Here is a 24,132-nt window from a genome sequence, read left to right as displayed (position 1 = left end):
TCCATGTCCAGCAGAACACCTCTCTGTGTCTGCTCCTCAGTTGCCCATTTTAGGAGTTTATGGTCAGTGTGACCCAGAAGCCTCATGGATTGATTGTGCCATGCTCTGTTATGCCCTCAGCAGATACTGGGGTGGTTGAAGTCTTCCATGAAGACCAGACACTGTGGACATGGGTATTTTTCCTGCTGTTGTGGTCTCACTATTTCTCCCTCAGCAGGTGGTCTGCAGCAGACACCTACCATGGCTCTGTGTGCTGGTCCACCTGATAACTCTGATCCTAACTCTGGTCTGCAGGCTCTCCCCTCATGCTCTGTCCATCCCCAGATGGAGCTCTGTGTGCTCCAGCCACACCCTGAAGGGCTGAAGGGCTGAAGGGCAGCTCCTCCTCCTCAGCCCCCAGCCTGCCCTTCCTGAAGTCCTAAAGGCTGCAGCCATCACAGCACTCCTGTCCTGTGGGATGTCAGTTACCCTGGAATTCAGTGCATGTTCAGGGTGAAAAGGGACCAGAGAGAGCATGTCTAACAGCGTGGGTGTTCAGAAGCTTTCTGGAGGAGGGAGAGGAGGCTGTCAGCCTGGGAGCAGATATGCCACCGTTGCTGCAGGAATCAGGAGAATGTGTCACAGCTTCATCAGTCTGAAGATAGGGACTGAGGACCCTCTGCCCTCCAGCCACAGGCAAATGGCAGAAAAAGCATTTCACATGTTCCTGCTCTCTCAGATGCTTTGCTACACGGAGACTGCAACAGGATCAGGAACTGAAGTATTAATTATTGGAGTTATATGTGGTCCATTCTTCACCAGCTGCCAGACAGAACAGTAATTTTCTGGGGGTGTTCTTCAGGGCTTTGTCTGGTTTGAAATGTCAGAGACCTTTTGTTTCTGCAGGCAGCCAAGAGGTTTTTTTTCTTTTGATAGACAAATGGAGCTGAAGTGTAAGGGAAGATCATAAGCCTTACAATAAGGCCATAACAGGAGAGAGATGCAAGTCTGGAACTGATTTTGATTAAATAATTTCTTACAAGGAGCTGTTGATTCCTTGCAGCACTGTGGAGGAGAAAAGGCATTCTGGGGTTGCATGGCAAAGTGGATGCAGGGCAGGGTAAAATCAGAAAATGCATAAGGCTGATGGGATGCAGAGGGATCCAGAATTGGGTCCTTATCTATATGCACTATCTGTACTGCATATAGACAATTTCAGAGCAAATTTTTGCCTGTGGCATTCCAAGAGGATTTAATCAGAGTGAAAAAAAAAAGTATTTGCCAAGTTCAGAAGAGACAGAATTGCAGTTTTGTGATGTGCAACAGCAGGAGCTTGAACTGGGGAGAGGAAGGATTGACTCGAATAGAAGGAGGTAGAGAAACAGAAGAAAAAATGAGTAACTGTTCAGATAAAATCAGCTGAGTTGCTAAAGATCAAATGCAGCAGAAAAGGAGTAAGTTATGTGATAGACAGAAGAACCTTTTCTGAAGAACAGAAATATGACAAGCTTTTTTGTGTTGGAATATTTCTTAGCTCCCTGTATTTCTTATTATTGGAATATTAGTGATTAACTTTCCATTACATAAACTTTTCACTAATTTTTTTGGTTTGTTTCATTCTTGTTTAGATTAGGTGAATGCCCTACTGGAGATTAATGTCCAAGATCTGAACTAAAAGGATTTAAAGAAATACTGTTTCAATTTTCATGGTATCTCAGACTTACAATAACAATTTAGAAAGCCTTTCTCTCTATAACCTTAGCAGATATTTATGTATTATTATTTGGCGTAATACTTACAGTTAGCATTTGGTGTTGCTGTATCATATGTATATATACCAGCTGGGCTGTGTATTCTGATATATGTATCAGAACACTAGGGAATCTCTTGGAAGAAGGAAGCATAGTTACTTCCCAAGAGACAATAAGGTAGAAGAAATCTCCCACAAGTGTGTTATTTCTATGGTTTCAAGTTGCAGGCAGAGTATAAATTGATCTGAAAGCAGGTGTTGAGGATGGGTGCAGAGGGTAGGAATTTGGTGGCTGTTCCAAACAAGGGTAACCAGACAGCTGGCACGCCTGTCGGGATGGCTGGTGTTCTCTATTCCACTGCTCCTTCTATTTCCATCTGCTGGCTTCATCTGCACACTGTCAAGGTCAGAGACAACATTGTTCTAAGCTGAACCTCCTGATACTCTCAGGCACCAGAAACTAGTGAGCCCAAGAATGGGAAGGGTTGTGGCGTGTGACAGAGAATGTGACACAAAGTACAACACTCAGCTCTTCTCCCTCTGACAGTTCATGGCCCTGCACAAACACATCCCTCTCCTGGAAGTTCTCCAAAGTACACTCTGTTTCGAAAAGCACTGAATGCCAGAATGATTCAACTTAGCTTCTTCTGCACGTTTTAAAGATGATTTAACAAGTAACTTGTGGCAGCACTTGTGTGCCTGGTGGCTCAGAGGTGCTTTGTCCCGGGATCACTGCGGTGCGCGCCATGTGCCAGGTGACCCTGGCAAAGGCAGCTTGGAGCTGGGAGCTGCCAGCCTGCTGTGCCTGTGCTCTGCTGAGGGAGAGGAGCACACAAACCACTGTGCTGTGCTGCAGCCAGGCCGTTTCCACTCCTGCAATGCTCAGCTGCTCAGATGAGCCTTGGCCAAAAGCCCATTGTCCAGCTGGAGCCCGAGGGCTGTAATCGTGTCCCTGTGCCACGAGCTGCTGTGCTCAGAGTCCTGTGATTTCATACATGGATTTATGTACTGGGTGAGTTGGCACTGAAAGGATTAGCAAACCATCCTACCTGCCCTACACACACAGCACAGTTCTTCCACCTCAGGATTTATCTTCCAGCAGCTTGATCTTTTCCAACTTAAATGTCCTGTCTAACATTTCAGGCCGAGTTGAGTTTTTTATCCTTTCTCCTGATTGGCTGTGAAACTTTTCCAAAATCTTCTTGTGTGAGGATTTAATCTACAAATATTTTCCTTCTCTCTTTTAGATCTTTGAAGGAAGTAAAAAAATCTGTATGTAAAACCCACTTTGGAGTCCATAGTAGTCATTTTCCTTCCACTTGTTTTTATTACTTGTTTGTAACTTTTCAGTAATGTTACATACAAATTACATACTAATTATGTTCCTATTAAGAATTTCAGGCATATAATGTTTTACTACATTGCCTCTAAGTCACATTTGCCATTTCTCTCTAGCTGCCGTTGTTTTTTTTTCCAAAGCCATTGTTTGCTGTAATTATGTACTGTTTGGGATTAACTTTGACTTTTTGGAGTAATCTGTAGCTGTTGTAATTATTCTGCCAAACAAAATAATTTTAAAAGACATTTTGCCTTGTCTGGCAATGCAGTTTTTGTAATGATCACCACTATTGCTTGCTCTCAGTTCCATCATGTTCTAAGGCCAACATGATTGTATTCCCCTGTTAATTGTCCTTCCAGTTCAGCTGAAGTGGGACCTGGATTTATGAGACAGTCCATGCCAAGACTGCTCTGTTTTCCTTCTTTGGTTCTGTCCTTTCTCCAGCCTCCTAGTGCTCAATTCTTAATCAGCTTTGCCTATGAATACATCCTTCAGTCCATATTTACTTACTATTGATTTGCTTAAACTACAGACACTTTTCAAATGACTTTCAGTGAGAATAGGGCATAATTCTTAGCATTGCTAGTATTAATCAAAATGAACTGTAATGGACTCCTGACAAACAAATAGGAAATCCTGTAGGTTTTCTGACAATGAAGAACGGCAAGAGTACTCTAGGCAGATGCATTACGTTCATCCTCTAAGTCCATGCAAGGCTCAAGAATTATTTTTGAAAGACAAAATAACTGAGCATGAGAAGGGTATGTGTGGTATGAAAAAGCAGCCTAAGTTTACTAACCTGTTCTTTCTCAGATAAGTAGATTGATTCCTCACAAAGGAGTCAGTGTCTTTCTTGTCCAGACTTGAGTGAAGCCTTCGATACAGTGTGATCTGAACATTTGGCTGGGACTCAGAAGACAGGTAAAAGCAGAACTGCAGAGTAGGGAAGGAGCTCAGTAAAGAAGACACAAAAGACATTGCAGTTTCTTCAGGATTTCTCTAGGGTGCCATTTAATATTTTCACTAATGCCCATGGCACAAAAATAGGCAATGTAATAATGAAATTTGCTGCGATGCAAATGGGTATTGTTGAAGCAGAAGAGAACAGGTTATGTGGGAAGAACTGCTTGACTGTGAGCTACACAAACAGAACCAGCTGGTATCTGGTGACAATACAGTGCACAGCCATGCACTTGGGGCCTTGTCACAGGAGTAGGCACTGCATGCCAGAAGTGATCTAATGGCAGTGCTTAAGAAGGAGAAACAGCCTGGTACTTCAGAGAACATGGAGAGAACCTGGAGCTGTCACTGTCAGGATGTTGTGGAGGGCAGCTATGAGCCTGGCTAGGTTTGATAGGTTTCTGCTTGTGAGAAAAGTCTTGATGGCACACGAGCATGTGGCCTGGACACTGGAGGTACAGTTCTGTCTGCCCTTGTTCTAGCCAGGTTAACTGGGACTGACAGGTGTAGGGGGACACAGTATGGGTAAATGAAGGTGGTGTAGAATGTAATCTTATCCCCTAAAAGAGTTGCAGCTGAACCAATTACTAAAGATTAGGAGCAGGCCGGATGATAACAAGCCACACCTGTAGCAAATAAGAACAGTGTTATAAAAGAGTGGATTGGTGGGAGCTGGAATTAGCTGACTACTGTAAGGACTAGGAACAGTCAGTGCTTAGAGGAGCTGCCTACAAGAAACATCGAGGAGGTATGAAACTTTGGTGATATGGAATCCTTGCACTCTAATGGTAATAGAACTTTTGATATATAAGACAACAGACAGGAAAGATGGAATGATGAGAAATGGGTACAGAATTTTATGAAGGCAAATAACAGTTTTACTTGTTTAATCTGATGAAAGGAAGAGTGAATGTGGATGTGACAGGTATGTAGAAATGCTTCAAAGCATAAACATTAGACACAAAGGACCATTAAGGACAATGTTGATAAGAGTAAATGAAAATAGTCACAAAACCCCAGAACGTGGATTTTTAGCAGCTATCCTGAAGGAATACCAAGATTTAAAGTGTTGTGCAATAAACTTATATCTGAAAGGGTTAGATGTGACATGGTTGCTGTTGATTATACATAGAATCAGAGAATTGTAGAACGGTTTGAGTGGGAAGGGACTCTCCAGCCCGACCAGTAAACCCAGTTGCTCTGAGCCCTGTCCAACCTGGCCTGCAATACTTTTAGGGATGGGGCAGGCACAGCTTCTCTGGACAACCTGTGCCAGGGCCTCACCACTCTCATTGGGAAGAACCAGTGGTTCCCTCAGCTCTGTTCTGTCAGTGAGTGATAGCAGGTGAATATTCTAGATGGTCTTACCAAATGCACCCCTGTGCCATCATTCTCACCACCAAGAATCATGAAGATACTCTTTCTGGACTGGGGGCCGTTGGTTTGAGGGTAGTTGTTGACAGGTCTTTTTCTCTGCTCCCTCAGGATTACCCACCAAGAATTCCTCTATTTCATTCACTTCTGAAAAATTCAAATCTGTATTCCCAACTGTTCACCTTTCAGGACCAAAGTCTTACTACTGACCCCTCACACTTTGCAGCTCTGCCTGGCCCTGGGTTAGAGGATGAGGATTGTGGCTGCTGCTTGCAGTGCTCTAGTTCTTTGCTCAGATGTTTGAAGCTGTTTGTGCACAGCTGTTGCTGCACACAGTGCAAAGAGGGATGGTAAGGATGGTGATGATGGACAAGTGGAGGTAAAGGCATGGTAGAACTAGACAGCTTACCATGAGGTTAAACAGAATTGACTAAAATATTAGTGTGGTTGATGATAATTCTGATGACTCATTATTTTGTATCCTATAATATTACATATATATTTGGTATATTTCTCTGTCTTTTAGCATCCCTGCTGTTGCCTTTGATTACTTTTAAAATAATCATGAAATAAGTTTCTCTCTCTACCTCTTCACAATGATGTTTGGAACCTTCAGAGACAGAGACAAACACTTGTCTTTGTCTTATTTCCTTCCTCCCTCCCTCCCTGACAGATTTTAGAAACAAGTACTGGGAAGGCCTAACAGAGAAAGGAACCTCTGTGTTACAAAATTTCAGTTTCTGTATGGAAATAAGGCAAAAGGAATCGCTGGAAATCAGCTGGTGCTGTGTCCTGTCTGCAGTCAGAATCCACACCAAGTCACAATCCACACCACCTACATCACTCTGCATAGATGCTTGGCTAACCTGTTCTTGAAAGACCTTTGGTGATGAGGAGTCCCATCCTTGCTGGACAAACTCTCTCAGAACATCTCTGCTGTCACTGCTGTACTTCTCCTTAATATCTAACATAATCTTCCTGGGAGAAATTCAAGCTGTTAATTCCTGTACTCTGTGTATGGGGAGCAGCTCTTCCCTGTATTTGCAGCAGCTTTTTGGACACCTGACGACTGTTGTTTTCTCTTTATCTTACTTGGATCTTACAGTTCCTGTCACACTTACTGACCTTCCTTAACCTTCTTGGTTTTCTGGTTTCTCCCACGTTTCCTCTGATGCACAGAGCCCCTGACAGCAAAGGTTGGTCTGGATGAGACACTGGCAATTCATACCACGACAGAATTGCTTTGGAGGAGTTCCTCAGCAATTCTGGCAACATTTAATTCTTCAACCTTAAGGAACTGTTGAGCTGGAACAGCTTGTGGCCTGGAGAGCTCAGGGGATGAGGAGAAGGAGGAGAGACGGAATGAGGAAAAATGAAGAATCTAGAGTACCGTTGTCAATGCCTGTGCTGCCACCAAGGGGATGAGAGCAGTGGGGCAGCATTCCTGCAGTCTCCTGATCTCCTGGGGTTTATCTGTTTATTTTGTGACCGTGTAGTACTGTTAACTCACATTCAGCTCACAATCTATCATATCCCCAGATGTTTTTTTCTGAAAAAAAAAATCTCTTCAGCCAGTTCTCCATCTCCTGTTTAGATGCTGATTTATATCCTCATGTGGAACCCTGCTTGAAAAAACAGGATGTATCTCCAGGTCCTCAGGACTTTAATTTTGATAATCTCTTGTAGCAAACTTGTAACTTCTCTGAACTGTATGTTGCTAGGAAATTGAATAAGCTTGTTCTCTAAGTACATTATCTGTATTGTTAATGAGACTATTGAATAATTCTGAACTCAGGAACAAGTGGACATTTCTTTAGATTAACAGACCTCTGTCTTGGGATATTTTTTGGTTCCAGCATGTCTTCTATGCCTAATTGCATCAATTCCAAAACTATTGCAAATATTCAAAGTTTCATTGAAAAGAGCGATGCTGAAACTTGGGTGAGGGAAACCACACCTGCTTAAGGCAATCAGCACCTTCTTTACTTCTATAATTACCTACAGACCAAAAAATGGCAAGTAGCAGCAAACACGTCTCCCTGAACAACTTGGTTCATCTCTTTTCTAATCGGGCCATCTTAGTTTAACAGCCTGAAAAGCCCTGAATAGCAGAAGTTAAACCAAAACACACACACCGAGTGGGCTCCCAGTGCCCGGGAAGTACCAGAGAAGGAGATCAGCCTTTCTCTGAAATGAAGTGGTCTGGGAATGGGACATAAAGCAAGCTGAAAGTGAGTATGAATGAGGCCGCAGCATGTGCTCAGCCTTCAGGAATGAGTGGAGGAACACAAGCCTTGCCCAGAGCCCCGTGGCACAGAGAGCTTCCAGGTCAGAGTTGGCTGGGAGCTGCCAGGGTACCTGCAGCACTTGGGGATCACTTGGGTTAAATCAGTCACTTTTAAAAAGAACATAGACAACTATTTTCTACACTTTTATGGGGGAAAAAAAGTTGGAAAAATAGACAACTAAACAATTTAAAATAAAATGATATGCTGTTTCTCTTAATATGGGAAATTACATTCTTGCATGGTAACCTTCACCCTTTTGTGCAAATGCTTCACACAGTAGTTTTCCTGGACACTATTGTGAAGGGTTGAAGAATCACAGGAAATGGGTTTCATTCTCAGCTAGGTAATGTTGGGCAAGTCACTTCCATCCATTTGTACCGTATTTTCCATATGCAAAACATGAGCTGCATGTACTGATTTTTCTAAAGTGCTTGGAGAACTACTGTCATGCTAAGAGCTGAGTTTTTATTATTACAGGATTTTTAAACTTTTTTTTTTTTCACATTTACTCAGTTGACGGCTGAAGCGAGGCTGCCATTCCTTAATTTTCAAGTGGCTGGCCTTGGAATTTGATGTTCAAGGAAACCTGGTTTTGGATGTCTGTTAAGAACATCCAGATAGATTACAACATATATGGTATGGTTTTCAGCTTAAATTACTAGCACTTCATGGTAAATGTCCTCCTGCTCCAGAAGGGACTCGGCGGCTATTGATGGAGATCGGGGCGGCTGCGGCTCCATGCCGTATCTGGAGCTAAGGGGAAAATTAGGAGAACCCTGAAATGCGCAGCCGAGCGCATGCTCCGGCCGGGGGACAAAGGGCCGGGGCTGGGGGCTGCGGCCCGGCCCGAGAACAGCCGGGTGCCGCTCCGGGCCGCGGGCGGTGCCGGTGCGGGCGCGGCGCGGGAGGGGTTAAAGCGCCCCCCGCCCGCGCGTCCCCGCCGGCCCGCGCTGACCTTCACGGGGCCGCGCCGGGCATGCGCGCGCCGCGTCCCGGGCCGCGCTGCGCCCGCCGCGGTTCTGCCCGCCCGGCCCGGCCCGGCCCCGGGCAGGCGGATTGGCCCGGGCCGGTCCTCGCCCGCCCGCGGCGGGGCCGGGACCGTGGCAGGCGCACGCCCTGCCCGTGCCGGGCGCGCCGTTGCCATTCGGTGCCGATGGTGCTGGCGACGGAGCGCGGGGGGACGCCAGGGGGGACTGCGCGCCGCGCCGCAGGCCGGAGCCGCCGCCGCCCCTGCCCGCGCCGGGCCCGTAACGGGGGCTGCCGGAGGAGCCCTGCGGCCCGGCCCTGGTGTCGTTTCACGCGGTGGGGGCTCGCACGGCTCCCCGCCGGGGGAAAACAGCCGCACGGGCCGGAGCCGGTGCCCCCACGGCCGGGACCGCTGAGACCGCCGGCCCGTGCGGCATCCACAGCTAGTGCAGACTGTGAGGGAAATGCACGGTGTCTGCCGCCAGCAGGGAAGGGGCTCCCATGATGGGAGCCAGCATTCCTATGTGAATCTGGGGTCTAAAAACATGGCAGATACCAGCTGCATGCTGCCTTGCCAGTCACACTGGCATGCAGAATTTAGAGTCGTTTAGGTTGGAAAAAGCCCTCCAGAGCAAGTTAACCTGACATGACCACGTCTACCAGACATGCAGCAGTTGGTTCCAGATTATATGTGCCTTTAGTTCAGCTAGAACTTAAGGAATTTTTCCAGCACAAAACATGGCAAGGCTATGTTGATATGTTTGGCATATTACTTCTGAGGGGCTGAGAGGGGGAGCTGATAACCACACTCACCCTCCCTAAGTTTCTGTGATTCCTCGGGCTGTTGCCACACACAACACTTAGATTGGGGTGACCCTAAAAATCTGTGGAGGTCGCTGTCCTCACCCCCATGTTCAGAAGGCCATGTGACCTTCATGGCTTGCCCTTCACTGCAGTGTCTTTTCTGTGCTTGTTTTTATCATTGGATGAGGGCAGAATAATTTTGTTTCTGTTCTGATCCTGTTTTTGCAGTCTTGCCAGAAAATTCACAGCCCCTAGACAAGAATTTCAAGCAGAGGAATAGAATAAACCCCTCTTGTAACCTGGCAACATCTCGCCTATTGCTGTGTTAAGGGAGAGCAGGGAAGATGGGCCCTGGTGAGCTGCGGGAAGCAGATCGGTGCCCCGGGCCCTCGCTGCGGGCTCGGCCATCATGGAGCAGCCGCACTCTGCTCGTGGAATGGCTGCCGCGCTGCCAGCGCCGCCAGGGGCTGGGCTGCTGCTCTCTGCTCCCTTCCCCCTTGGCCTTCACCTTCCCAGCAGTGTCCTGGGATGTCACACGCTGTCGTGCAGGGCTTTGTGTGACAAGCAGTGAACTGCTGATGTCTTACAGCAGCTGCGGTGTTAATAATTTGTCTGCGTCTGTCAGTCAGCCTGGGGTCTCTGGAGGATCCATCCCAGTGTAGCAGAGCATCCCGAGCGCGGTCACTGGGGAGAGGTGGCGGGAGTGGGGGTTGGAAACAAGCCGTGGGAGCTGCGCCGCCATGCTGCCCCCCACCCCCTTCTTCTGCTGATCTCACACGCGTGCTTTCCCCTTGCTTCCACATGTTGTCCCTCCCTGTTCCCAGCTCCGGCCTCCTGCTGCTTCTCTCTTGTCCAGAGGGGTTAGCTCTCGTCTCTCATGCTGGAAATGCTGCCAGCGAATGTTTCTGTGTGCTGCCTGCCAGGTCCCTGGGGAAAGGGCCTGGAAATGCAGCGCAGGAGGAGCAGTGGGAGCAAGGGAAAACCACTGCTCGCCTGCTGCATTTTCTAATGGGAAAACATCTCTGCGAGGTGCTGAGCTCTATGTCACTGCTGAAGTTGCCCCCTCCCCCTTCCCCTTGCCCCAGAATTTCCCATCCCTGATGCAGAGGAGGAGAGGCTGCAGCACTACCAGGGAAAACTGAGACGTGTTTTTCAATTTGCCTCCTGCTTATCTCTGCTGTTTGGACAGAGAGGTTTAAAAAGCTGGATTTTCTGTCCCTGCAGAGTAAACAGACAGAGCCCGGCAGCACAAACTATTTCTGGCTTATCAGTGGAGGAATGCAGCAGCTGAGGCTGAGCGCGAGTGGGCCGTCAGGAAGGCCCTGAAGGGGCCCCCTCCCCACTCCGTGCTATTAGAAGTGTGAGAGCCCAGCAGGACTCAGAGGGGAGAGTTGGAGAAAAAGGCAGAAAAGGGAAAGAAAGAGGAAGAGAGAGAGTGAGAGAGGCTGAGCAGACCCTGATGGCTACAGATGAAGTTACAGGAGGGGCTCGCAAAGCTACGAAAAGCAAACTTTTTGAGTTTCTGGTCCATGGGGTGGTGAGTCGGGAAAGTTAGTGAGCTGGCTGGCTCTGAATAGAGGGATGAGTGGAAACTGGAGGTTCTGTGCTGGGCTGGATCAGCTCCTGCAGTGTGCTCCTGGGGCGCTGGTAGCTGCCTCACCAGGAGAACACTGGGGTCTGTAGAAGCCCCAGCCTATGCACTGATTCATTGTTAATACAGGCTTGTGTTTGGGGGATGTGTGCTGTGCTTTTTGCTGTGATTCTCCATGAATGGTGAATAGCGTGCTTTTCAGCCTGATCATGGTGCAGAATCTGCACTGGATCTAACCCATATGGGCTTGTAGGACACTTTGTTCTGTAATCAAACTTGTGTTTTGAAAAACAATTCTGATGAGAGCCTGATGAAGCCTTGGGGTGCTGCCTCTGGTTCTTGTCTCCAGTCTTGGCTCGTTTGTATCCTCTGGCTACTTAACAGGTGACTTTCAGGGGCTTGAAGAGATTAGCTCTGCAGGTCTGTAACAGTCTATGGAAACTCACCCGTGAGAGAATTTCAGGGTGCCATGCTTAATGAAAGCAATCCTTCAGGTCTTTAAAAATGTTCCAGCTTTTGTTTAAGAATCAGGTCTTCAATCTCCATTTAAGGGGAAATGCTTACCCTGTTTTGCTGCCATTGGAAACGTTCTTTAAATGACTCTAGTGTCTGAGAGCAGTCACCATTTATAACATTTGGATTTCTAGCATTGATACACATTGAACAGAAATAAGGCTGTTAAAGAGCCCAAAGGAATGTAATGTTATTTGGATGCTGATATTCCTGAGTGCTTCTTTCTTGAGGATCCTGGCATGTCCTGTGACACCTTTTTGAAGACATCAGGTGGGGGCTCTTGCACAGAGGTCATAGAAACCTGTGGGGCTCAAGGCAGACTCGAGTTGTCTCCTTGATTCAGGCTTACTCCAGATGTGTAGGATCCTGTGTGTGTCCTTTAGATCCTGGATATGGTGGGTCTGGCAGGGCCAGGGGCTCTGAGGTGGCCTTGTGCAGTGGTGGGAGCTGTGCAGAGGTGCTGTGGTGCCAGTGAACAGGAGCGGGCTGGGCGAGATTGGCAGCTGCTTGGGGGAGATGGAGAGCAGCTGTACAGGTGGTAGCAGTGGTTCAGTTGTGGGTTTGTCAAGGTGGTCTGGATTGTGATGGCTGTATCTGAGCAGAACCAGAAGCAAGTTGGGAGGGTGGCAGATGGGATGATTTTGCCTTTTGAAAAGTTTCCCTTGGCATTTGCACACCAGTGCTCTTCCTTTAGTATCTAGAAGAGTGGCAAAAATAGTTATGGGAATTTGCTTATTCCACATCTAGCTGGCCTTCGTGTGAAAGCAGCATGCAGGGCTCTTAAGTCTGGGAAATTTTTAATTTATACTGGAATGAATATAGCAGAACTCATTTCCATTACTTATTTGGATGCCAGGAAAGTCTGCCTTTTCTACCCTGGGAGTTTGTTGCTAGTGGCATCTTACTTGAATGTATGCATTAGCCTGGAATATCTGTATATATCTTCCTGCTTCTTGTTGCTGAGGTTGGAGCTTCTTGGCTGTTGTCCTGGTGCCTGAACACCTCTTGTATCACCCTCTCCTTTCCTTCATTATTATTTCCTTTAGTTCTGTTTGGTGCCTGGTTTGTTCTTTCCTTTTAGTTTTTTCCTCATCTCAGGTTCATTTTGATCAAAACATGGGTTGGGGTAGTCACTCTTCCATTACTTTAAAAAGATGAAAAAAGCTATAATTTCATTTTATCTCTCCAGGCCCTGTATCCTGCCAAATAAGAGAATGTGCCATGCCACTCGTTACCTTGAGTTTGCCTAGTGCTGGCTTCTCTGTTTTATTACTACCCAAAGTGTATCAACACCTGAATTAATTCATTGAAAAATCAAGTTGCATAGCAGACTTTAGTGGAATTTCTTGGAGTCAGATTCTGATCTAATTTCAGGGGCCAATTTCTTCTTCAAATGCCTAACTTTTTTATTCTATGATAACATTATTTAATTTGGTTCTTGAAAACTATTTTCTCTCCCCCTCTAAAAAAATGGGGAGAAGCAAACAGAGGTAGAATATGAGAAATCTTTTTTTCTTTGTTGACACTTAAATTAACAGGATAATTCTGCAGTATTTCCTATGGGCACTTAGCTCTTGGATTCACTTGATCTTTCTGGAAACATATGTTCCTTGGCTAAGGTCACTTTGCCCTTTGCTCTTGTGCACCTGATCCTGCTTTTGTGCTTTTCCATATTGCCAGCTTAGATGATGACTTCTTCCTCATTTGTCCCAGGCAGAAGGGATCCCCCTGAGAGGTGAAATCTTTAGATTAAAACTCTCAAGTGGGATGCTTCATTCTCTCTTCATTCTTGAGACCTTGATAGTTTGTTACACCTCTGGTTAGCAGTTGGGCTTTTAGAAAGGTTAAATCTCTTTCAGTTATTTATTTTTACTATGCTTTTACTCCTGCTCAGGTTCATCAGTGTCTTGCACATCACTTTTGTGGCAAGAATTCCCCCCCCTGCCCCCGAAAGGCTTCATGCTGTACTTAGTCCTTTTTTGTTGTTCCTCTGTTTTTCTAGCATTTGTATGGACAAATATGGCTTTAATCACCACATTTATGTTTATTATCTTTTTATCAATGCATTTTCTGCTCTCCAGTAGTACATTTCAGGCAGTCTTTTTGACATTTCTCTAGCTGTCCAGCTGTTGCCTTACATTTTGTTGAACGAGTTACTAGTCTTGCTGCAGGTCATTACTTTCCTCAGTTTCCTCTAGCCTCTAGTCCCTACCATAGGCCTCATTGCTGGTGGGATCCCTTAAATGGTTCCTGCCTGTGTCTCCCTGCCCTGCTTTTTTCTTTGTTTCTTTCTCTTTTGTCTTTTTCTTACTCAAACAAGTAATCTGCCTGTTTAGTCTTGAGAAGGTCCGTGGTGCTGGTCTTGTGAAAACTCTTGTCCAGACATCTGTCCTCTTGTGACTGGATTGCAGGAGCCATTGCTTGGTGCCTTGTGCTGGTGACCTTGGCTGTGTCATCTGCACACAAGAACCTGCTGAGAGGTTCATTTTCTTCTCCCGTTGTTCTGACCTTTTTCATCTGCTGCTATGTCCTTTTCCTGTTCCCACTTTATCTTCCTTCCAAAGCCAATCTTCTTGCCTTTTATCTGCCAGATACCCCATAAAGGTCTATGTGCCTTTCTTAACTCTGGAGTCATAGCTGTATTTACAATGTACTTGCTGTCAGTTCAAATCACCTTCTTTTTCCCATAGTGATCTTGGTCTTTGTCCTCTCTCCTATGCTTAGGAATCTCTCTGTGGCAATATAAGTCCTTATCCATATTTATTTTCTGTTAATAGGTGTTATTTCATAGTTCCTGCTAATCTCTACAGTTTAATATTAGTTCCACTCCGAGATTGCTAATTCATACAAACCTGTGTGTCGCTGATGTGACTGCTTTCCTTATCCTCAGTCCTCTTTTTGTTTGGCTGTCTACTTCTCAAATTTGGTCTTAGGATTTTATGGTGAATACATAAACTCTCTCATATGAAATGGCATTTACCGCAGTGAAAGAAGAGTGTCAGAGCATGCCAGCATGTAAACAAATATTTAATATATATGATAAATAACTCGTCAGCGTTAGAACAGACTAAACAACAGGTCTGATGGTTATGGAGGATCTATAACAGATTTATCAGTGATTAGGAAAAAAGGGTAAACAATGAATTTCATATATGAGTTTTGCATCTCCTGATACAGGGTGGGTTTAAATGAAATGTCACTCTTCAGGAGAAAGACTTGGATGTCCTGTGAGCTGCCTAGTGTCTAACTAATAAGAAATCACAGAAAGTGTTAGCCTGATTGGAAGGTGGGGCAGGGAATAATGCAGAAGCAATTGTAAATCCGTGGCATATACTTACAATAATGCTTTTCTGGTTTTGTAATCTGTATGACTAAAAAGCCGAAATACTGGAAACTCAAGAGGGCAGCAGTAGTGGGACACCTCTGAAGGCTTCATCAGTGAGGGAATAGGGGTATTTTTGGTTTTATTTATAATCTCTTAAGTATAGAGACTGATTATGTAAATTGTAAAATCTCTTGTCATTGGAGGCTCTTGGGTACTGGTTAAAGAAGTAAACATTTATCAAAGATGATGGAGATACTGGTAGTACTTCTTTGAGAGGAGGAAAAACTGCATGACCTCAAGGACTCATATTTCAGTATATTATAAAAATTAAAGAGGTTTTATTAGGATGGGAAAAACTAAAGATATTTTCCCAAAATTGAATGGTGTTTTTAGTTTTGTGTTTAGTTTTCTGTTTTAGTTTTAAGTGAATAAATGTGACTCTTCCTTCTACTCAGTCGCAGGGTTGTAGAGATCACTACTGGCAATAGTGAGGTGCAGAGAGTATGGCCAAGTTTGAAAAAAGTAGAACTTTGCTAATGAAAAATATCCTACTAATTTTTCTTTTGTCATGGGTGTAGGTACTGTCTTCTCAGAGCATAAGCCAGCTAACACTGGAATGGCTAGAAAAGAGCCTCATGAACTGTTTGTTTTGGACAGTTTGTTCCACTTTCTACCACAGAGCTCCCTGCGTGCTTCTCTCTGCAAGGGCATCCTCAGGGAATGGGGTCTAGAATGGAGGCACTGCTTTGCTGTGTGCATGTTCCCTTTTGTGGCCAGCAAGGAGGTATTTGGGGCAGCCTGGAGAAATCAAGAAACCTTACAGCAAGAAATTTGATTGGGAAGGTAGTTGCAGGGGACAGCTAGAGTGAAAACCTTGTACAATGTTCAACTATGTGAGCAAGCTGCTGGTAGAGATTGAAGGTTTGTCCTTTTCTAGCCATGGACGGATTTCAGACTGTCAAATAGAAAAAGGTTGATGCATAATGAAGAAAATAAAATCATTAATGCTACTCAAGGCTTTAATTGAGATCAATGTGATTTTTTGCAATATGGGCTTGTTAAATAATGTAGGTGTATGGATACAATGGATCTGTGAGATGTTTGAATTGCTCTTCTCTTTCTAAAAAAAAATACTGTAGGACTACGAAAATGGTCAGATGATCGTTTAGTTCAGTATCCTGCGTAGAATGGGGGCAGTGAAAGGCAGCATGGAAGTGCAGGAACAAGGCAAAACCTTGGTGATCCTTCATACGAATACTCTGATTTGGAGCTTGGGAGCTTTCTGACCCACAGCTACCCTCTGTGTAGTGCCTCTGTGGATTTTATTTGTGTTTCTTAGTCTAATGCTATCTTCCTGAACCCTTCTAAGCTTATAGCAGTCAGTGTTTTGTGTCAGAAATTTTTTCAGCTTATCTTGCATGAGGAATTATCTGATCCTGCCAACTGTTGTTTGATTATTGTAAGGGAAGAGACAACAAGTTCTTGACCAACTTCTTCTCCCTACAAGCTGGTCATGGTGCTGCAGAGATCTGTTGTTCCTCTCCCTCCCAAAGCCATGCTTTTCAAGAGGCGCATTCTGGTAGTTCTTCACCCAAAATCCTTACTATACATTAGATCACAGCAGTGGTATGATGAGGTGGGTGGTGGAATTCAAGGCTGGTCTGTAAGGTTTATTTGTTTCAATTCCAAAGATTTTCTTGGGTTTTTTCTTTTGGTTGCATCCAAGTGCACCACTTGAACTTGGTGGCCAATTATTCTGAACTGTGAACAGACATGTATGAAATAGAACTGAACTTAATCTCGTGTTCCAATTCACAGTTCTGTAAATGGAATGTTTTCCTAGTTAAAGACTCCTGGATTGTTGTGAAGATTATATTAAAGTGTGTGGTACCTGGAACTCTTGGACTTACAGACTGAGAGCTTTTGGGAAATGGAGGAAGGTGAATATGGCAGGAAGCAAGAACTGCAACACTGATGTTTCAGCTTACTAAGCCTTTAAAAGATTCATAGACATTAAAAAGGGGAACTCATGAAGCAACATCTATATTTTTGAGGAGGAGAGAAGCCTTGTACCAGTTTTATTTGTTGCACTTCTAAGACCCCATTTTGAAACAACGCATCCAATTGGAAACCATTTGTGCAGTTGGAAACTTGTTGCCATCACACAGTATCAATCTAGTCTAAATTTAAGGGTTCCGTGTACTTCTAGTTACTCATTCTTACTTCCAGACAGCATCAGATATCTCCTCTTGCTTATGTTTATGCCCTATAGAAATCATAGAATGATTTGGATTAGAAGGGACCTTAAAGATCATCTTGTCCTACCCCTCTGCCATGGGCAGGGACACCTTCTGCTAGACCAGATTGCTCCAAGCTCCATCCAGCCTGGCTTTGAACACTTCCAGGGATGGGGCAGCCACAACCTGGGCCTCATGACCCTCATAAGTAAAGAATTTTCTTGTAATCTAAACCTACTGTCTGTCAGTATGAAGCCCTTCTCTCTTGTTCTGTCACTTCAGGCCCTTTTAAACAGTCTCTCTCCATTTTTCTTGGAAGCTCTTTTTTAGTTAAGAAATGCGCTGTTTGTATACTTGGTGGCGGTGGTTATTCTCAGAATCTGTCAGTGTCTCTGTTTACAAGAAGCTGGTGGCTGTTCCCCATGAGCCAGCCGTAAGAGCCGCCTGTGTGGCGCTGAGGTGGATGGAGTCTGTCAGGACAGGAGATTGCTGTAGGTGCAGCTTAGCACTCAGCTGCAATGCAGCAACTCTTGCCTCTCTGTTCAGTCTTTCTGAGGCCTCTTGTGAGTGTTCTTTCTTTACTTTTCTTGACACTTTCTTTTACTTTCACTTGTCAGTTCTCCAGGTTATTTTCCTTTTACTGGTATGTCCAGACAGGACTCCTTTTTTCTACTTCTGTGTTTTGACTGCTGTGATGCACATCCCCTGAGAAAAGACTCCGCAGTAGAAGAACATAGAAAAACACTGCTCTGATGTTGTCTCGTTACTGCTGTCAGACAGAAGTTCACTTAAGGATGGCAAAGAGGACAGAGGCAGAGCTGTGATGTGACAGGAGGTTCAGGCAAGGAAGACAGCAGCTTAGGAAGCTGGTCCGTGGACGGCAGTGAAGGGCTGTGGCGGCAGGTGTCAGGGGTGGTGTTCTGCTGTACTGACAGCATGCTCAGCTTTGAACAGCTGTAGCCAGAGCAATGCTGGGCTGTGCACAGGCAGTCAGCAGAACTCTTGGGGACCAGGATATCTGCATGAAATGTGTGTCCTTGTGTCTTTGCCTTGATGCTGTGCTGCTCTGTTTTCTGCTTCACCTTCTCAGAGCTGTAGAGTGGTCCTTTTAGCTGGGGACAGGCTGTGGTCTTCCTCATTTCCTATGGCAAACAGTGGCTTTGCCCTCCGTCCAGTGAGGTGTTTGTGCAGAATAATGCATGCAAATGGAATCAATGGAGGTAAAAAGGAGATAGGACTATGGGTACAAACAGAGATGGGTCAGGGATGGGGGTCTCGGATAGATGATTTTCCAGGAAGGAGGATGTATCAGTGCTGTTTTGCACTGCAGGGTTTCCTATGGATGCTTCTTGTTTATGATAGATTCCATCCTGCTGAGGTAGAGGGGGAGAGACAGTTCCTAACCTGTAGATAGATGCACCTTCAAGATCTCTTTCAAAAGCCATAATGGTATGGGAATACTCTTTAGTATGAAGACTTTTCTTTTTAAATGTCACTATTGTGAAAAATTTGAAGTATTGTTCCTCACTCTCTTGTATCGCACATGTGTTTGAGAGCAAAATAAGCTTTTAGGTATGGTGAGATACTGCTTGTATGTTCTTCTTTTATCAAAGTTTAAATAGATAAAGCATTTCTGTATCTTGGGAGTCTGGTGGGCTTGCAGCAGGAAGACAATTGCCCAGTTGCATAGTGAGTAATACCTTATCTATGAGTGATTTTGGAGGTAGGAACATGAGAACAGGCAAAGGAATGAGGTGGTCAAGGGATGAGATCGAATGTTCTTTTGCTAGAGCTGCCTCTCTTTTCTCGTGTTTGTCCTTTCTCTGTTTCTCTATTTTAGTGCTTAACAAAGGAAACTGAAGAAAGTTCAAAAACATAAGACCAAGACTGACAGTAGATTTGGCTTGCTGACCTTGTTCTTCAAGCCCTAAGTTGTCCTTTAGAGCAGCACCAAAGTAGGCCTTCAGTTTTACCCATGTAGCCAGTCAGTCTCCGTGAGATGGCTGTGCTCAGGATCCGGGCTCTTCTCAGTGACCGTCAGCTGTCCCCAGCTGACTGACAGGCAGCAGCTGGCCCGGTGCTCTGCCCTTTGCTGGAAGGAGGCCAAAATGTGTGGCTTGACAGATGACAGATCTTAATGCAGGCTCAAGAGAGAAGCATTTTCTGGGCGATTTCTGTCTGCTGACTCTGCCTGGGTCAGAGGGTTGGGGCTCATACATGGGAACAGAGAGCGCTGTTCTCTTCCAGCTGTTCTTGGGGCTCCAGGCTCATGGCAGAAGGCATTTGGAGGTTTGCACAAAGCTGCAGTTTGGTCTGTGTGCTGCCTGCTGCTCTCTCACACCTGCCATTGCTTTCTTACATGGACACTTGCTGAATTCACCTGCTTGGATCCTGTGCTGGTGACTCTCCTCCCTCCTGACTTGCTTCTCTGTCCGTACCAGTTATAGCCCATATTGGTTCTTTGCTGATCATCCATTCCTCTCCTTTCTCCAGTTTCCTTTATAGATACAAGCATGAGGAATATCTCAGACTTGTGGTGATCAGGGAGGGCACTGAGCTGGGCCTTTGGGAGCTATAGTGGATTTGGATGGTTAATTTGGAAATGCAGGTCCAAATTATTTTTAGAACTATGTTTTATAATAATACATATATAAATATTTAGAAATCATAGAAATTATGAGATAAAGATGATATAAACTTATAAAAATAATGATATATGTTGACTGTGCATTAAATATTTTCTTCCCACCCCCAGCAGACTGGCTTGCATACCCTCAGGGGTGCACATATCTCATTTTGGAGTCCAGTAGTGTATTTCTCCCAAGTACTTTGGCAGTCTGCAGCTATTGAGCCAAGTATGTCTTCCATGTTGTTAGCACCCTTTTGGAAGAGGGTTCCACAGGCTGATACCCACAGTGTGACAAACTCACCCCTCCAGTGGTCTGTGAGCCTGACCCCTCTGCTGCTGATGGCCAGGGTTTGCTATTCTGGCAGGGGCAGTGAACAGTCAATACCTGACTGTCCTCCCCAGGCCACACGTGATTCTGCAGAGCTCTGGCAAATGCCCCTTTAGATCACCTTGGATTGCCTCTTTCCAGATGAAAAGTCACAATGTATTTACCTTTACTTCCCTGGATGCAGTTCCATATGCTAAGAATTTCTGTGCCATTCACTGTCCTTGTTTCAGCTCTGCTCTGCTATCACTGAGCTGCAGGAGCCAGAGCTGCACACAGACCTTCATTTGTGGACACACCATGGCCATGGCACACTGATATCCTCTGTTCCTTCCACTCTTACTTCTTTTCTTTATGATTTTTTTTTTGACCTCTAGTAACCAGTGAACCAATATTTTCTGGAAGTGTCTGTTTAAACAAGGTTCTGCTGGACAGCAGCTTAGGGCCCATTGCTTTGTCTGTGATTCTTGGATTGTTTTTTCCCCTTTTGTAGTTCAGTTCAATATGCCTTGAACTACATTTGAATCTTCCTTTTAAGCATTCATTCTGTCTCATAAAGTCCTGCTGCAGTTCTTGAAGCTGGCTTCGTCCTCGTCAACATGAATAACGCAGCATTACCAACAAACTTCTTCCCTTCCTTGGTTTTTCTTGGCTTTTTTTGGTTCTTTTCCCCCCAGATTGTTTTAAATATGCTGAAAAGGAGATGTCCCAGTAGAAGTTTACATGTGCCTTTCTTTTGTTTTCAGAACCAATCACTTTTGCCTCATTTCTGTTCTTTAACCAACTGTTTATTCATAATGGATGCCATTGCCTCTTGGTTTCCTTAAAAGACTTTGTAGAGGGACTTGGCTTTCAGAGGACTTTTGCTGTATGGTTATTCTTATTTTCATCCTGGTTCAAATGCCTAGAGAGTGTGTGTGTCTATATTTTTGCATATATGTGGTCATATAAATATATTGATAATTCTCAGTATGAGACTAAGCTCATCTCTCTGTTTTGAATTGCATTTTACAGGCAGACATTATTTTACTGGTGGTTTTCTTTGATGGCTATAAGCTTTTAGAATTCAAAACTGGATTTACTGGGTGTCTTGTGCAGCATTAAGCTTGTGATTTGACCCAATGTCTCTCAAGAGCATGCAGAAGACAGCATAAATGCCAGGACTTTAGAATGCCTACAGGGGCTGCTGACAAACTACCGCATCCATTTCTTTTTTTAATTATTTTAAAGGCTTGATCAGAGACATGACTTTTTTTATAAAGGATTCGTGTTGCATTATGAACTTACACTGCTCTCTGGTGTAGGCAAAGTAGAAGGCTCTCAATGGAAAATGTTTATCCTGGTGCTTTGCCCATGCTGGTGTCTGTCTGGCTGCTCAGAGCCGCCTGCTCAGAGCAGCATGAGTGTGCTTGCAGCTCGCAGCAGCACATCAGCTGCACCACTGTGGTGCTGCTCGGCAGTGCAGCGCATGCAGTAGAGTGTGCTGGCAGCAGCACGTCAGCTGCACCACTGTGGTGCTGCTCGGCAGTGCAGCACATGCAGCGGGAGCGTGCTGGCAGCAGCACGTCAGCTGCACCACTGTGGTGCTGCTCGGCAGTGCAGCGCATGCAGTGGAGCGTGCTGGCAGCAGCATGTCAGCTGCACCACTGTGGTGCTGCTCGGCAGTGCAGCGCATGCAGTGGAGTGTGCTCGCAGCTCGCAGCAGCATGTGAGCTGCACCAGTACAGACTGCATGGCGCTGCCATGGGCTGTTCCCATCCGGGCTGGAGATAGAGCTTTCAGCTGTAACCCGGTCTGGATATGCTGCTGACCACTGAGTGTTTTCCCAAGCCCAGTATTTGGCCTCCCTGTTGGCTGTCTACTTTATCCCTGAATACCTCTTCATGATATCCAAGATACGGCAGTGACAGAGCTCGCGTGCTTTGTATTGCTGCTTAGCGCTCATCAGGTTGCTCAAAACGGGGAATCTGCTGGGACCTGTGTCGCATGATGTACAAATGTCTTGGCGGCTGCAGAAAGGGGAACCAAACGGGCTTTGCTTTCTGTTTCGCTTTTCCTGCAGCGCCCTGGGATGCCATCAGGAGCTCGAATGCCCCATCAGGGGGCTCCCATGGGTCCCCCAGGCCCCCCATACGTCGGAAGCCCCTCAGTGCGACCTGGGATGCCCCAGACTGTGATGGAAACAACAAGAAAACGCACTGCACCACAGCAGGTCCAGCAGCAGCAGGTGCAGCAGCAGGTGCAGCAGCAGCAGCAAGCTACTCAGAACCGAGCTAGGAGGTGAGTGTTCTGGAAAGAAAACACAGGAGGACAATTTGAGGAAACAAAGATGGTACCTGTTGAGCAGTAGGTAAGACTTTTAAGAACAATAAGACAGAATAGAAGATCTATTTACTGATAGTTTTTTAAGCAGGAAAAACATTAGTAAATTTTACCTTTTTTTGTTTGTGAATGGTCTTCAACAAAGCAACCTTTAATAATGTCTGGTTTTGTAGTTATTCTGCTTTTACTTTGCAGGTTTGTCAGGCCATAAATTTGTCGAGTATGTTTAGCCTTTAGAATTAATGAACAGTTCTCTTCTAATATAGTACAATTATTGTATTATTTGTTGTCAGTTCTGTATAGTTGCTCTGATTTCTGACTGGCTAACCTAATAGTTTGTAAATGACACAAGTGAAAAAAACTTTGGTTTGTCATGTGAATGCTTGTACTATCGTCACTCAGAAGAGTGGTCATAAAACTTGCAGTTGTCCCAAGTGTTTTTGCATATAAAGTAAATAAATATGCACTGAAAGTAATTTCATAAAATTAGAGGGTTTTCTGTGTGGAACTTTCTTTTTGAAATATGCCCACCTTGCACATTGCTGAATACATTCTCTCTTAAATAGGTTAACTAATTTCTTTTTGCAGCACATTAGACCTCATCAGTCTTGAGTGTTGAGTGGGATCCACATGCACATAGGGTGCAGTCATCTGTGTGGGCTACCTTTTGCAGAATCATTATAGATGTATATACAGCTTCAGGCAGTGTTCTGGTGGTGTCAGGGAATCCAGCTATAGGTAAAACATGACTCTCTAAGCTCAGTTCTTCAGGAGCCCTGCTCTGTCCAGGTTATATACCTTGGATCAGCAAGCCAGATTTGGGAATGCTTGTGTCTGGGATGCATCTGGAAAGGACACTGATCTTGAGAGTATTAGTACATTACAATTGAGAAAGGTTGAACCCAGAAGGATGTGTGTGAGTGCAGCACATGAGCACAAGCAGTGCATGGACCTCTTGGAGACCTTTCCCAGCACCGGCCAAAATGCACATTCTGTAGCACCTCCCAGGAGGCTCTCCAAGAAACTGCACAAAATAATGCCCATGCTTCAGGTCCTAGGGTGGATATAACCTGACAAATTGCCCCTGCTGGATAATTAAGGTAGACTTTAGTCACTAACTAGTTTCCAGGGAGCATTAGAGGACAGTATTTGCTAAAAGTTGGTGGCCTGACTCACAGAAAAAAGTTCCCCTCCCCTGTTTTTGACTTCAGTGTTTCTAGTTTGAGACCCAGCAGTGATCCCCCTACTGCCTTGAGCCCTGTTCACACCAGTGCTGCCTGGATACTCAGAGAGTTTCTCTGTTTCTTCTGCCATGCCTTCCCTTCAGATAATGTATTGAATGTTTTCCCTTTTTTCATTTCCACCTCCTTGTGGTTTCCCATTATGTGTTTTTCAGGCACACTTTTCTGGCACCTTGGGACCAATTCTGGGGGTAAAATGAGTTCCATGTTTCCTAGCATGGGCCAATAAAGTTACCCTTGTCCTTTCTTGGCAGGTTTGGTGGAGACAGAAATCTCATTTCTGTAAGAGATTATTGAAGAACTGGTTGAGATCCAAATTGTTTGGGGGTGTTGCTTTGTTTTTTTCTTGCTTTTTATTTGCAAGCCTATGGGGTTGTTGCAGGTACGTGCATATCCCAATCCCTTTGGGAGGCTGGGACTTGCTCAGCCTTTACTTCCAGATTCTGTGAATTGTTTCAGTGCAGATTTCATTTTGTGAGTGGTGGGAAG

General features: G+C 45.1%; 1 protein-coding gene across 5 annotated transcripts in view; it reads left to right on the top strand.

Moving 5' to 3' along the window:
* The window catches only part of SMARCD3 (SWI/SNF related, matrix associated, actin dependent regulator of chromatin, subfamily d, member 3), a 79,837-nt gene that overhangs the window by 18,376 nt on the left and 37,329 nt on the right, over positions 1-24,132 (top strand). For 4 of the 5 annotated variants that reach the window (XM_030971255.1, XM_030971256.1, XM_030971254.1 and 1 more), the window contains exon 3: positions 22,143-22,360. In XM_030971255.1, coding sequence (XP_030827115.1) covers positions 22,152-22,360 — 209 coding nt within the window. In that variant the 5' untranslated portion in view covers positions 22,143-22,151. Of the gene's footprint in view, positions 1-10,849; positions 10,998-22,142; positions 22,361-24,132 lie in introns of those variants that run through there. The other variant, XM_030971252.1, reaches the window with a different exon arrangement.

This window comes from Camarhynchus parvulus, chromosome 2 (genome assembly GCF_901933205.1).
Source record: "Camarhynchus parvulus chromosome 2, STF_HiC, whole genome shotgun sequence".
Classification (NCBI taxonomy): domain Eukaryota; kingdom Metazoa; phylum Chordata; class Aves; order Passeriformes; family Thraupidae; genus Camarhynchus; species Camarhynchus parvulus.
The sequence above is the reverse complement of the archived record's forward strand: the minus strand, read 5'-3'. Positions and strand labels throughout refer to the sequence as shown.